This window comes from Columba livia, chromosome 29 (assembly GCF_036013475.1).
Source record: "Columba livia isolate bColLiv1 breed racing homer chromosome 29, bColLiv1.pat.W.v2, whole genome shotgun sequence".
Taxonomy (NCBI): Eukaryota; Metazoa; Chordata; class Aves; order Columbiformes; family Columbidae; genus Columba; species Columba livia.
Genome location: NC_088630.1, coordinates 2,481,831 through 2,496,324, shown reverse-complemented (window position 1 = coordinate 2,496,324; position 14,494 = coordinate 2,481,831). Strand labels below are relative to the sequence as shown.

Below are 14,494 nucleotides of genomic sequence, written 5' to 3'. Positions count from 1 at the left end.
CACTGCCCCATCCCCCGCACTGCCCCATCCCCCGCACTGCCCCATCCCCCGCACTGCCCCCATCCCCCGCACTGCCCCATCCCCCGCACTGCCCCCATCCCCCGCACTGCCCCCATCCCCCGCACTGCCCCATCCCCCCGCACTGCCCCATCCCCCGCACTGCCCCCATCCCCCGGCACTGCCCCCATCCCCCGCACTGCCCCATCCCCCGGCACTGCCCCCATCCCCCGCACTGCCCCCATCCCCCGCACTGCCCCCATCCCCCGCACTGCCCCATCCCCCGCACTGCCCCCATCCCCCGCACTGCCCCCATCCCCCGCACTGCCCCATCCCCCCGCACTGCCCCATCCCCCGCACTGCCCCCATCCCCCGGCACTGCCCCCATCCCCCGCACTGCCCCCATCCCCCGGCACTGCCCCCATCCCCCGCACTGCCCCCATCCCCCGGCACTGCCCCCATCCCCGGGCACTGCCCCCATCCCCCGCACTGCCCCCATCCCCCGGCACTGCCCCCATCCCCCCGCTCTGCCCCGACCCCCCGCCCCACACGAGCGATCCGGGCCCGGCCTCGCTGCAGCCTTTATTTGCTGCTCAAGCAGGATGGGGACACGGGGGGAGAAAGCCCTGATGCCGCGCCCCTTCCCGCCCCCGGGCCCGGGACCGCGCCGGGGTCCCGCCGGTGCCCGCAGACCTCGGGGCCACCTCCCTGCGGGGGGGACGGACAGGACCCCCCGGGCCCGGGACAGCGCCGGGGTCTCGCCGGTGCCCGCAGACCTCGGGGCCACCTCCCTGCGGGGGGGGACGGACAGGACCCCCCAGGGCCCGGGACAGCGGCGGCGATGTTTGGTAAACGTTCCATACACCTGAGGTTCCAGCGGGAAAAATAAATGGGTGATAAAAATAAATAGGTGATAAATAGCAATAAATAAGGGGGGGGGGGGGGGGCGACAAGGCACCGCGCTGTGCTACAGCCCCGGGCGCTGGCGACGGGGGGGCAGCTGGATCCCCCCCCTCCCGGCCAGCACGGGGCCGGTGCAGCGGGACCCGTCACTCCTTGTGCGACTCCATCAGCAGCCGCTGCGGGGAGAGAACTGAGGGTCAGTCCCACGGCGGGGCTGCCCCCCCAGGCACGGCCCCCCCCTGCCGCCCCAGCCCTCACCTGCCTGTCCCGCGTCTCGATGGTTTTGATCAGCACCGTCCTCCGCGCCGCGCTCTCCCCCGGCGGCTCCAGCGCTGCGGCACAGAGCTGCTGTCAGCCCCCCCGGGGTCCAGGTAGGCGCAAAGCCACCCCGGCAGGGGCACAGGACCCCCAATGCACCCCCCTGGGGTGTCTGCCCCGAGAGAGGGAGGAAAGACCCCCAGCCCCCCTCACCTGAGCTCCTCATGGTGAAGGAGGTGGTGGGGTGCAGAGGGACGGTGATCCTGGGGGGCAGGGAGAGGTTGTGAGGGGGGGTCCAGGGCTCCCAGGCTGGTGACCCTGACCCTTTCACCCCAGTGGGTCAGTGACCCACGTCACGGGTAAGTGGTGCTGGGCTGTGCCGGGGGCTGCGCGGCCGGGGAGGAGGCGGCAGCCCCCCCCCATCGCACCCCCCCTTGGCCTTGCCTTTATCTCGGCAGCGAGAACCTCCCGTGGGAATCTCGTGTTTGCCCACAGGGACAGTTCCCAGAGCTGCCCCCGCACATAATTCTGTACTGACCAGGATCACCAAGGGAGGGCAATTCCTCGCCCAGCCGGGCTCTGCACCCCAGTGGTGACAGGGACGCGTGGCCACATGTCCCCTCTCCCCTCTCCTCACCGGCTCTCCTCGCCCTCCAGCAGCTTGCGGTACGTGGCGATCTCGATGTCCAGGGCCATCTTGACATTGAGCAGGTCCTGGTACTCGCGCAGGTGCCGGGCCATCTCCTCCTTCATCTGCTGGATCTCCTGCTCCAGACGCCCCACCATGTCCTGGTAGCTCCCGATCTCCTCCCCAAACTCATCCTCCATCTCCCGCATCTGCCGCTGCAACGCCTCGTTCTGTGGGGAGAGAAACGGCCTCGTGGGACCTGTGGCCCGTGGCCCGTGCCCCCTGGGCCCCTCAGCAGCTCTCACCATGCCCTTCAGCCCGTCCACCTCGCAGGTGAGGCTCTGGATCTGCCGCCGAGACTCGTTCATCTCCTGCTTGGCCAGCCGCAGCGCCTCGTGGTTGCGGTTGGCTGCGTCCGAGAGGTCAGCGAACTGCAGGGGCCGGGGACGTCAGGGCTGCCGGGACTCCCCAGCCCACCTGCGGCCCCCCCGGCCTGGGTACCTTCGACTTGTACCACTCCTCGGCTTCCTGCAGGTTCTTCACGGCGATGCTCTCGTACTGGGTGCGGATCTCGCGCAGCGCAGCCGTCAGCGCTGGCGCGCAGACCTCCGCCTCCGCCGGCACCGCGGCACGTGGGGCGCTCACCTCCAGGTCCTGCAGCTCCTGCGCGGGCACACGGGCCGTCACGACGCGGCACACGGGCCGTCACGACGCGGCACACGGGCCCGTACCGCTCCCACGGCGCTGTGGCCCCCACCTCTTCATGCAGCTTCTTGAGGAAGCCGATCTCGTCCATCAGCAGCTCGACCTTGCGCTCCAGCTCCAGGCGGGACAGTGTGGCGTTGTCCATGTCCTATGGGGAGAGGCTGGGCTGGGACGAGCTGTGGGGCAGCATGGAGGGGATGGGACCCCCCCCAGGACCCCCCCCATGGGCGGTGCAGGACAGGGAGTGTCCGGTGATGGGGCATCGCAGGGCGGGGGCCATGTGTAGGACACGGGCATCACCGGCGTGCTGCATGGAGAGCACTGGGTAACGGACACTGCACGGGGGATGGACCCCCCAAGCCTCCTCACCTTGCGGAACAGCACCAGGCTCCTCTCCGCATCCTCCCGCTTCTGCGTCTCGTCCTCCAGCCTGGGGACATTAGAAGTGACAAGGAGCTGGGGGACAGGGTGCAGCCCTCCCCACCTGGTGCCTCCTTGAGGCTGCCGCCTCAGCCTCCCACACGCTGCAGGCACACGGGGATGGAGGAGGTGGGAGAGGAGCCCCCCAGCCTGAGCTACATCCTCCTTGCAGCCCCCAAGAGCCTGGGCTGCCCCCTGGGGTGTCCCTGTCCCTGCACTGCCAGGACAGGACCTGCCCCTTCCACAGGACCCCCAGATCCTGGGGGACCCCACCCGAGCACTGTCATGACCCCTCTGCAGCCCTTCAGGGCCCCACACTGGGACACACTCTTCCCCGGGGAGGTCCGGCCCTGCCCCGGTCCCATCTCACCGCGCCCGGTGCTCGTCCCAGTCCGCTCCCAGTGTCCCCACCCCGCCGCGCTCCTCCCAGTGCCCCGCCCTTCCGCAGAGCCCCGCGCTCCCGGTGCCCACCGGCCCCGGCGCACCCCGGCCCCACCGCAACATCCCCGCTGCATCCTCCATCCCGGCGCATCCCTGATCCCAGCGCACCCCGGCCCCACTGCAACATCCCCCCTGCATCCTCCATCCCAGCGCATCCCTGATCCCAGCGCACCCCGGGCCCCACCGCAACATCCCCGCTGCATCCTCCATCCCGGCGCATCCCTGATCCCAGCGCACCCCGGGCCGCACCGCAACATCCCCGCTGCATCCTCCATCCCAGCGCACCCGTCATCCCGGCGCATCCCCGGGTCCGCATCTCTCCAGCGTCCCCCGGTGCACCCCACATCCCCACCTCGCTGCCTTCCCCGGACCCATCGCGGTGCATTCCACTCCCCATCCCCGTGTCCCCTTCCAGTGCATCTCCCGGTCCCCCGGTCCCTCCCGGTCCCCCGCATCCCCCGGTGCAACCCCTGTCCCCACCCCGGTGCACCCCCCGCAGCATCCCCCGTTCCCCCGTCCCGCCGGTGCCTCCCGCCGCTCCGCCGCGCACTCACCGCTGCCGCAGGGCCGCCAGGTCCGTGGCCAGCCCGTCCCGCTCGGCCTGGAGCCGGTCTCGGTCCCGGCCGAGGCGCTGCAGCCGCTCCCGCAGCCCCCGCAGCTCCCCCCGCACCAGCCCGGCGGCACCGGGCGCGGTGGCGGCGGCGGCGCGGCCCAGGGCGGCTCTCAGGGCCCCATTCTGCCGCTCCAGCGCCCGCACCCGCTCCAGGAAAGCGGCGAAGCGATCGTTCAGCGCCGCCAGTTCCTCTCGCTCCGCGCTCCGCGCCGCCGCCGCCGCCGCCAGCCGCCCCGCCGCCGCGGTGACGGGCGGTGTCGCCCCGAGGGCGCGGCCGCCGCGGCTCATGGTGGTACCGGGAGGGCAGCGGCCGCCCGTAGCGGCTGTTTATAACGGGTGGCGGCTCCGCCCCACCGGGGGGACCCAGGGGTGCGGGCGGAGGGGAGGGGTCTCCCGGCCGGGGGGGACCGGGGTTGCAGGGATCCCCTCGGGGTTGGGGGGCCGGGAAGAGGGCCTGGGAGCGGACAGGGACCCCCTAGGGATTCGGGCCGGGGGCTGTAGGGGCCCCCCTCGAGGGTGCAGGCAGAGGATGCCAGTAGCCCTGGGGCCGGTGGGGAGAGGGGCCGGGGGATGGAGGAGAACGGCTGGGCGGCCCCGTGGGGTGCAGGGCAGCACCGGGGGTTATATGGTACCCCTCAAGTAGTACGGGGAGAGGAGGAGTGCAGACCCCCCCACTGGGATGTAGAGTGGGACTGGAGGCTGCAGGGTGAGCCCCATCCTCAACCCCGGCTGCGGGGCTGAGCGGAGCCCCGACCTCGGCTGGTTCCCACCCTGCCCGGGGTGCTCGGGCAATGCAGGTTCTGCCGGTCCCAGCAGCCGGGGAGGGGGGGCCTGTCCCCCCCGTTTTTCACGGACAGCCATGACTCGGCTCTGCGGGAGCTGACATGCGCAGGGGCAGCGCTGGAGAACAAGCGCTGGCCCCCCCAGGGCCCCTTCCCGGACGGCGAGGACGGTGCTTACGGGAAGGGGTCAGTGTCTCTGCCCAGGGGCTGGGGGGTCCCCCCTCCCACCCAGCCCCCCCCAGCTCTGCAGAGAACCGCACAGACACCAGCTCCGTGCCAGGGGCAGCGTGACAGCAGGTACACCCATCCGCGCCAGCCGTGCCCAGGGCCAGATCCTGCCCATGAACCACGAGGCTCTGGAGGGTGTTCCCAGGGGTCCTCACCCCACCCGGGATCCCCCGTGTCACAGGGACCCCTGGGGACAATGGAGTGGGGAGGGGGCATGAAGCGCCCCCCAGGGCAGGCGGCACAGGCGGCTCACAGCACAGCCCGGGCCAAGGGACCCCCGTCCCACGCAGCCCCCGACCCCCCCAGCACAGCCCCTGTGCCAGCTGGCAGCAGCACTGGGCAGCCGGCCCAGGCCAGGGCGGCTCAGCCAGGACCCCCCTCCCCTCGGGACACCCGGACAATAAATGAGGGAAGACTGGAAAGAGCAATTTTAATGAACAGCATCACTGGAACTGGCAGAAAAGACAAGGCACTAGTATTCCCGTCCCCTGCAGCCCCAGCGCTCCCACCGGTGATGGGCAGCAGGACATCCCCCCCCCACCAACCACGGACCCCTCGGGCAAGGCAACCCCTCCCACGCCAAGGCACAGCAGAGGTACCCCCCCAGGCTTCCACCAAACTGGGGGGTGCATAGACCCCCTGCCCCCCCAGGGGTTAACCCACTCCCTGTGCTCACTTGGGTGCTGGTCCTAAGAGAGCCGAACACAGCCCCGGTCCTGCTGCAGAGCCGGGCACAGCACGGGGGACACACAGGGGACACACGGGGGGACAGCGCCCAGCTGCAGGACGGGGGGAACACCAGTTTGGGGAGCACAGGCTGGGGGGCGCGGGGCTCAGCACACACCCAGGGAGCAGGATGGAGGCGCTGGGTGCACAGGGCTGTCGGGGACAGCGTCCAGAGGACATCGCGGCACAGAGTAAAGACAACAGAGCCGGGGTAAGACAGGAAATGCTTTTTATTCAGACCCACGAGGAGGGACAGGTGGGTGCGTAACAGACTTTCCATTGAAGCACAGACCATAGAACAGGACAGACCGAGGCGCACACACGGCTACAGACCCGCGGCGGGGTCCTCAACTAGGTTATGTTCCCTGTGAGAGCAGCACCCTTGTGAGAGCTTAGTATTCCTCCCCTTCCTCCTCCCCCTCCCCTTCCACCGAATCCACCCCCACCTCCTCGTAATCCTTCTCCAGCGCAGCCATGTCCTCCCGCGCCTCCGAGAACTCCCCCTCCTCCATGCCCTCCCCCACGTACCAGTGCACGAACGCCCGCTTGGCGTACATCAGGTCAAACTTGTGGTCCAGGCGGGCCCAGGCCTCGGCGATGGCCGTGGTGTTGCTCAGCATGCACACAGCGCGCTGCACCTTGGCCAGGTCCCCCCCGGGCACCACCGTGGGCGGCTGGTAGTTGATGCCAACCTTGAAACCAGTGGGACACCAGTCCACAAACTGGATGGTGCGCTTGGTCTTGATGGTGGCGATGGCGGCGTTGACATCCTTGGGCACCACGTCCCCGCAGTACAGTGTGGGTACGGCACCAGGTTGGTCTGGAACTCCGTCAGGTCGACATTCAGGGCGCCATCGAAGCGCAGGGAGGCCGTGATGGAGGACACGATCTGGCCTATCAGCCTGTTGAGGTTGGTGTAGGTTGGCCTCTCGATGTCCAGGTTGCGGCGGCAGATGTCATAGATGGCCTCGTTGTCCACCATGAAGGCACAGTCGGAGTGCTCCAGGGTGGTGTGGGTGGTGAGGATGGAGTTGTAGGGCTCCACCACGGCCGTGGAGACCTGCGGGGCCGGGTAGATGGAGAACTCCAGCTTGGACTTCTTGCCGTAGTCGACGGAGAGGCGCTCCATGAGCAGGGAGGTGAAGCCGGAGCCGGTGCCGCCCCCGAGGCTGTGGGACACCAGGACCCCGCAGCCCTGGGCAGCCTGGGGCAGTGTTGGAGCAGCTCATGGCTCCGCACCCTTGTCCTCCCCAGGATGGGTGCGCAGACGCCACCCCCTCCATGGAACCCCGTGGGCAGCCAGCTCAGGCTTTGATGTTGAGGAGCTCCCCGAGCGGAGCCGGCGGCGCGGCAGGTCCAGCCGGCACCAGCGTGGGAAACAGAGGTTCAAAGAGCTCAGGCAGCCGCACCAGTCTGACCAGTGCCGCACCAGCACCCAAACCAGGGCTGCGTCTGCCCGGGCCACGCGGTCTCCTGCTCTCCTCCCCATGGCACCAGCGGGGGATGGGCCGTGCAGCCCGGGGGCAGCGGTGTCCCATGCGGGCACTGGGGACAGCCCAGGCCTGTCACCCACCCCCGGGGCAGCCCTGCCTTTTGTCCCAAAGTGCTGACGGGGCAAGAAGGACCTGGTGATCACCCACCAGCGACCCAGGTGTCTCTTTGTCCCCAACCACCCCCTGGTGATGGACCCACACTGTGAAACCCCATGGGATGCTCATCAGCTTGCGGATGCGGTCCAGGACCAGGTCGATGATCTCCTTGCCGATGGTGTAGTGCCCACGGGCGTAGTTGTTGGCCGCATCCTCCTTGCCCGTGATCAGCTGCTCGGGGTGGAAGAGCTGCCGGTACGTCCCTGTGCGCACCTCGTCTGCGGGAGAGCCACCCGTGCCATCAGCACCCAGTGTCCCCGCAACACCGGGCACCCCATTCACACCACACACCCCACGCCCCCCCCGCGCTCACCGATCACCGTGGGCTCCAGGTCCACGAGGGCGGCCGTGGTGATTAAATCGACACAGACCGGGATGCAGACAGGGATGCACGCACAGAGATCTTGTGCTGGGAGGAGAGCTGAGCCAGGCGGAGGCCTTTATTAGCCATCGACAATTGTCACGGAGGCACCCCCAGGTTAGTCTAAGGGACAACAGGGTCCAAAACTTGTATTAAACCAGTGAGAAACAGGGTTTAGCACTGCAAAAGTGACTTGAATACAGGTTCGGATATCAACTGAGGAAAATTATTAAGGGGCAGCAACTAACACAACAGGAGGTCCACAGTGTGCATGCACGTGGCTTCACCAAAACAATGCCGGAGCCGGCCCTGAGTCCGGGAGGAGTCCACACTGCATGAACACGGTGTGGGGTTATTGTAAAGGGATACACGCGCTCGTAGTGAGTACGGAAAGTGTACACTCGCGATTCTGCGAGGGTAAATTTATAATACACTCGCAATCCTGCGAGGGGAAATACACGTGCAAATGTGCATGGAATATCACACGTGCTTATGTGGAAGCACGGGAGGAAAATACACCCGTGATTGTGCGAGGATTAATTTATACACGCGCTTGTATTGAGCACGGAAAGTACACGTGCAAATGTGCACAGAAAGTTACACGTGCTTATGTGGAAGCACGGGAGGAAAATACACCCGCGATTATGCGAGGATTAATTTTACACGCGCTCGTATTGAGCACGGAAAGTACGCGTGCAAATGTGCACAGAAGGTATAAATACACGTGCAAATGGGCAGGAAAGTAGAGGTGCACTCGCAATCCTACGAGCAGCAGTTTCACGCAGCCCCGTGGCTGCAGGGCGCAGTCTCCATCCCGGGGGGCTCGGTGGCCGCATCTCGGTCGTGCTCCGAGAGACCCGCGAAAATGGGCGGAACCTCCACGAGAGTCCCGGTTTTTATAGCCTGATCAGATGGACTGTGGGCATTCCAGAAGCTTCTCCGCACCCCCACCCTGGCTGTGGGTGCCCCTGAAGCTTCCAAACACCCCCACACTGACTGTGGGCGCCCAGCGGCTCCCTGGCGCCTCGGCGCTCGCTTCTCTTAACAGACCCTGGCCAGGGGCTCTGGGGCCAAACAGAAGCTGTAGCAGAGAGAGGGAGATGTGTCTACTCCTTCCATATCGAAGGAGAGAGGGGGAGAGAGGGGGGTTTGCATCCTGCCACAACAATTTATAGGATTCACACACACGGGTCTGGACTAAGATGTTACTTCAGATGTTTTTTCAGTAGTTGTTATTAAAAACACACCACGCACGTTCTGTTTGTTTCAGTCACGTTCCCACTCGTTCACAGACCAGGCCCAAGGACATTCGCACATCACACATACGGGGGTGGTTTTCTGACCCGAAATACCATTCCCGCTGGCCTGGGCGATCACTTCTTACACTCATAAACATCGTACTTGTGTATGATCGGTCCAAGGCCCTTCAGCTGGAAGCGCCATTCCCACGGGCGGCCCAGGGCATGTGCTTGCCGGCCCCCGTCTCGCTGAAGAAGGTGTTGAAGGAGTCGTCCCCCCCACCGATGGTCTTGTCACTGGGCATCTGCCCATCGGGCTGGATGCCGTGCTCCAGGCAGTACAGCTCCCAGCAGGCGTTGCCGATCTGCACGCCCGCTTGGCCCACGTGGATGGAGATGCACTCACGCTGCGGGGACAGGACAAGGTGCTGTGTCACCCCCAGGCTCCCTCCTTTGTCCCTACCCCAGCTGCAGCACCCACCGCAGACCCCGTGGGGACGCCGCCCCCTGGACGGGCTGGCGTGGAGCTGGGAAGGGCCAGTGCCCAGCGCTGGATGGGGCCCAATCCTGCCCAGATGTACCCCATTGTTCTGGGCCACACCCAATGTGGGGGGGGCTCTGCTCTAGGGGTCCCATCCTGCCCCTCGAGGAAGCCGGGACCCTGCCCATTGTGCAATGGGGAGCTCAGCACCGGGGGCTCATCCTGCCCCAAGGGACTGGAACCACACCCAGGTCAATATGGGGAGCCCTGAGGGTCCTATCCTGCCTCACTCGCCCTGTTGAGACACAGCAATGCCCAGTGCAGGGAGGGGGCTCAGCACCAGGGGCTTCCACTAAACTAGGGCCACACCCAGTGGGGGTCCCCATCCTGCTCTGCCTTGTCCTCTGGTGGGGAGAGGCTGCTCAGCACCGGGGAAGGGTGGCAGTCAGGTCCCCCAGCACCCCCACGCCCCCTCGGGGCAGGTTCCCCTCCCGGCTGTGGCAGCCCCAGGCTGTGGGGATGTGTCCGGGACCTGAGCGGGAGCCCAGGCCACACGCTGCGCCCCGTTGTGTCCCCCCCCATGGCTCCGGGCCCCACACCGGGGGCTCACAGGCCCCGTGTCCCCCCCTCAGGGGCTGCCCATGCTCGGCAGCCCCACGAGATGTCCTGGACACACGAGGAGCTTCACCCCCCGGACCGCAGCCCCACGGGGGTCCCACAGCCCCACGGGTGTCCCACAGCCCCACAGGGGTCCCGCAGCCCCACAGGGGTCCCGCAGCCCCCGGTTGCCCGCAGTGTCCCTGGATCGTCCCCGCGGCCGCTCCGCACCGGAACCGGCGACGAGGGTGACGAGGCGGCCCCCCCGCCACAGCCCTCGGGGGGGGGGGCGGGCGTGACCTACAGCGGGGCGTGGCTCAGCATTTCCCCGCCCCTCTGTGGCCACGCCCTCACCCTGGGCCACGCCCCTCGCCGACCCACCTCGATTCCGATTGGCCGGTTCGAAAGACTGAGAGCTGACGTCAGCAAAATGGAATGTGGTGGGCGGGGGAGCATCAGGCAGGGGGGTCGGGGGTTATTAGGGACGGCGGGGCTGGGGGGCCTGTTGGGATTAGGGGGCTCAGCTGGGGCGGGTCTCTGTTGTCCTCGTCCCGTTCCCGTGGGAAGCCCCGCGGGCTCCCGCCGCGCCGGCTCCCGTCCCCGGCTCCCGTCCCCGGCTCCCGTCCCCGGCTCCCGCCCCCGGCTCCCGCCCCCGGCCGCCGCCCGTGTTTCCCTGCCAGCCCCTGGGGTGCGGGACCCCACACAGGGGCAGCTGCTGTGGGGCTGGACGGGCGGGGGGGTCACTGCACCCTCACCCCGGGGAGCAGCGCCCCGTTCTGCCCTGGGAACCCCTGCCCCGGGCCGGGGTGAGCGCGGGTTGGGTGGGTCGGCCTCGCGTTCCCAGGGCCAGAGATGAGTTTGGGGACACTGGCAGCCCTGGAGATCCCCGTGCTGCGCTTCGGGCCGCACCCCTGCAGCGGGGCCACTCCCTTGGTGCCCCCCCTCCTGCACTGTCCCCGTGCAGGGGACACCAGGACATCCCCAGGGACCAGCCCCAGTGCTGCACCCGGCCTCCCACTGCACAGCGCTGGGCACAACGGGGCACCCTCTGTGTCCTCCCCACTCACTGGGCACCCCCATGTCCCTCCATTCCCTGGGCACCCCCAGTGTCACCCCACTCCCTGGGCACACCCTCGGCGGTGGCACCTGCCTAGGGCAAGGGTGTCCAGTGTCCTTCAGCCACTGATGCCGCTAGAGCTCCCCGACCACCCCCCATGGCCCTGCTGGGGGTCAGGGGGTGCCCAAGGGGGGCTGGGCAGAGCTGAGGCCCCCCCAGTAGCAGGGTCTCTCCTGCCTCGTCCCCGCCGCCACCGCCGCCGCGCTCCTTTATTGCAGGCTTTGCCGCAATGCGGTGCTGCCCCGGGAGCGCGGAGCGATGCTGCAGCCCCCTCCCCACCGCCCCCCACGCCTTGTCCTGCCCGTGTCCCCCCCGCCTCTCTTTGGTTGTGGCTCCCACAGTGCCAGGAGGGAAAGGGGAGGGGGGGGGGGGGGCACCCAGGCTGCAGGACACACAGTGACCCCCCCGCCCCGGCTCCCTCCCCTAGGGGTGGGCTCACCCACTGCCCCCAGCACCTGGAGCCGGGGGTCCCTTGCCCTGCCCTTTGAGGGGGGCTGTGGGGTCAGGCGAGGACAGGGACGGGTGCCACTGCCTCCACCCACCCCCACCACCCCCGAGACAGCCGTGGAACCGCGGAGTCTATCTGGTGCCCCCACCCACTGCTGCACCAGCACCTCATCCTGCACCCCAGCGAGGAGCAGCCCCCGCCCTGAGCGGCCCCGTCTCTCCGTTTCAATGAACCTGTCACATCGATGGCGGCGGGGGACAGACAGACGGACAGATCGGGCACTCGCATGCCACGTTCTGTGGGAAAACAGGTTAAAAATAGCAGCAGCCAGCGCCCAGGACGTCACCCCCTCCCTGGGAGCCACAGCAGCCCGCACCGAGGCTGGGACCCCCTGGTCCTGGGGGCGGATGAGTCCCAGCCATGGACCAGTGTCACCAGCGAGGGACCCCAGAACAACCCAAACTGGGGGGACTGGCAGGGAGCCAGCGGCCGGGAAATGGGCCCACACTGGGCTGCGCTGTGGGGGGAGCGTGGACACGGGCTCTTGGACCCGCTGAGATGGCCAGCGCGGGGGGGGCAGCCATGGCAGGGTTGGGGGCTCAGCACAGCCGAGGGGGACCCCAGTGGGGCTGACAGCCTGTCCCACTTGGTGGTGTCCAGGCCAGGGACATGGCGGGGGGGGGCAGCAACCGTCACCAGGAGCTGCCGCGTTGCTACCAACAGTCAACACAGCACAGGCGGCCGGGAAGAGCTGGGGGGGCTGGGAGGTGGGGGGGCTGGGAGCTGGGGCAGAGCCCCCCACGCTGGCACACGCTGAGGATGGACATCGAGGGGGCCCTGAGGCTGGTGACCCCCCTGGCGGGGTGCAGCGGGGCTGGGCACTGGGGGCTCCTGGGGTCTGTGTGTCCCCCCTGGGCACAGCACAGCGGGGTCAGGGCCTGGGGGGCCCTGGGAATGGTGCTCCCCAAAGCACAGCAGGGCCAGGCAGCAGGGGGACCCCAACCCCCCTTCCCCGCCCCCCTCCTCCTGGCCAGACCCCGGGATGGCTGTTGGGGAAGGGGAATGTGGGGGGTGGTCCCAGGCTGTCTCCTAGCAACCGGTCTCCTAGCAACCCTGCCACCAGGTCCTGTTGCCTGGCAGCGGCCGAGAGGGGACGAGTGGCCTTCCATACCTAATGAGATGGGAGGGGGCCAGGGGGGCAGGACCCCTAGCACCCAGGGCCCCTCACCCTACACCCTCCACTGCCCAGGGGGGGCCTGAGTCACCCACTGCCCCACAGGGCACCCCCTGCCCACAGCTCGGGGGTCAGGATGGGCAGGGACCCCCCAACCTGGAGAGAAGACCTGGAGGTGGGGGCTGTTGTGAGTCCTCAGAACTGCAGGCCCTGGGGACACTTTGGGGACACTCTGGGGACACCCTGCATGGCCCCACAGTGGCGCTGAGGGCTCAGGGCTGTGGGAAGACAAAGGCAGGAGGTGTTTCCCACGCAGGGACAGACCCAGCAGGGGGGTCAGGGTGGGGGACTGCCCTGTTTCTGGGGCCAGGGTCCCCCAAAACCCCCTTTGCAATGGGGACCAGCGCAGTGGGAGCCCAATCTCCCGGTTCTCCTCCACTCGGTGCAGCCAGGGCTGCTCGGTCCTTTGTTCTGGTGGGCGATGCCCAGTTCCCAGCTCTTCTTTGTTTGCAGCCCCAGCCCCCTCTCTGCTCCCACCCACGTCAGCAGCACCCCAAAAGCATCGAGCTGGCAGGGTGTGCTGCTGGCCATGGGGCCGTGGGGCTGGCGGTGGGGATGTGGGAACCTGAAGCCGCCCAGAAATCTGCATAATGTGAGAAATGCAGAGAAAAACGTGATTTCTCAGCGGGGGGGGAGCATCCTGGCAGCTCCACCCGCGGCGCTGGGGCCAGCCCTGCCCGTGCGTGCAGTGCGGGGTCACCCCTCTGCAGGCAACGAGCCCCCTGTAACCCCCACCTCGGGGGGCACAACCCCCAGCCCCCACCCTTAACTGGGGACAAATGAGAGGGAGAACCCCTCCCCATGGAGTGGGGGCCTGGGGGGGCCACGCAGGGGCTGCAGCAGCTGGAGCGGTGCCTGGGACACGCGTGTCCCCGTGTACCAGCTGTGTCCCAACCACCAGCTGCCACAGAGCAGCTGCCACTCAGTATGGGCCCCCAGCCCCCAAAACTGCACTGGGAGCCACCTCAGGGCTTTGTCCCCCATGTCCCCCTGCCACCCCCAGCCCCCCTGGCCCTGCGTGTCCCCAGCTGCACTGGGGGATGGCGCTTTGTCCCCAGCTGGGCCCCACGGGGCTGATTTCTGCTGCTTGAGCAGACAAAGAGGCAGAGCCGGGAAAGGGCCAGGACAGGCACCGGGCCACCGTGGGGATGGGGCCAAGGCATGGCTGGGAACCAGGGCACTGGGGCATGGCCAGGCGTGGGGACAGTGTCGCCGGGGGGGGGGGCAGGGGCATGGCCAGGGATGGAAATTAGGGTGTGGCTGGGATGGGGACAACAGCCTGGCTGGGGACAGGAACCGGGGTGTGGCTGAGGATGGGGACAGGGGCATAACTCGGAACCAGGACAGTGGGTAGACAGGGGGATGGTGGCACAGCCGGGGATGGGGACAGGGACACGGCTGCGAACAAGGGCAGTGCTGCACAGCCAGCCTGGGGACAGCGGCACAGCAGAAAATGAGCACCAGGGCGTGACCAGAGACACTGCTTGGCCAAAAATGGGGGCCAGGACACGGCAGGGACGTGGCTGGGGACAAGGACATGGCTGGGGACAGAGCCCGGGGCACGGCGGGGCTGGGACAAGGACATCGCCGAGGCCCAGACGGCGGCGGGCAGGAACCGGCGGCGGGGCCGCTCCGTGGCCGCCGCAGCCCCCGGCCCCCCCGCGCATC

General features: G+C 68.2%; 2 protein-coding genes across 3 annotated transcripts; both read right to left on the bottom strand.

The window, feature by feature from the left end:
- Nucleotides 1-561: 561 nt before the first annotated feature.
- On the bottom strand, nt 562-4,268 carry LOC102093721 (peripherin-like). Of its 2 annotated transcripts, XR_010468488.1 has the most exons (10): nt 3,907-4,268; nt 2,861-2,921; nt 2,544-2,639; nt 2,288-2,449; nt 2,092-2,217; nt 1,796-2,016; nt 1,372-1,421; nt 1,159-1,232; nt 785-1,076; nt 562-701 (listed from the first exon to the last, which is right to left on the bottom strand). XR_010468488.1 is itself a non-coding variant. In XM_065043788.1 (9 exons), the coding sequence occupies exons 1-9, from the start codon at nt 4,251-4,253 to the stop codon at nt 1,047-1,049; spliced, it is 1,167 nt and encodes a 388-aa protein (XP_064899860.1). In that variant the 5' UTR covers nt 4,254-4,268; the 3' UTR covers nt 562-1,046. The 2 variants fall into 2 exon arrangements, 1 of the variants encoding a protein (XP_064899860.1); XM_065043788.1 differs by having other exon boundaries at nt 562-1,076.
- Nucleotides 4,269-5,913: 1,645 nt separating this feature from the next.
- On the bottom strand, nt 5,914-9,386 carry LOC102093544 (tubulin alpha-1A chain). The gene is given in 5 exon segments (XM_065043789.1): nt 5,914-6,500; nt 6,503-6,896; nt 7,396-7,568; nt 7,664-7,702; nt 9,173-9,386. Coding segments are annotated over 5 exon segments (1,095 nt in total). The 5' UTR covers nt 9,255-9,386; the 3' UTR covers nt 5,914-6,093.
- Nucleotides 9,387-14,494: the final 5,108 nt, after the last annotated feature.

Excerpts from the sequence above, each read along its gene's own strand:
- LOC102093721 (XM_065043788.1), bottom strand. The coding sequence starts at position 4,253 with ATGAGCCGCGGCGGCCGCGCCCTCGGGGCGACACCGCCCGTCACCGCG. Across the intron at positions 2,922-3,906 it reads CTGGCGGCCCTGCGGCAGCG|GCTGGAGGACGAGACGCAGA; the intron begins GTGAGTGCGCGG and ends TAATGTCCCCAG. Across the intron at positions 2,450-2,543 it reads TCAAGAAGCTGCATGAAGAG|GAGCTGCAGGACCTGGAGGT; the intron begins GTGGGGGCCACA and ends GTGCCCGCGCAG.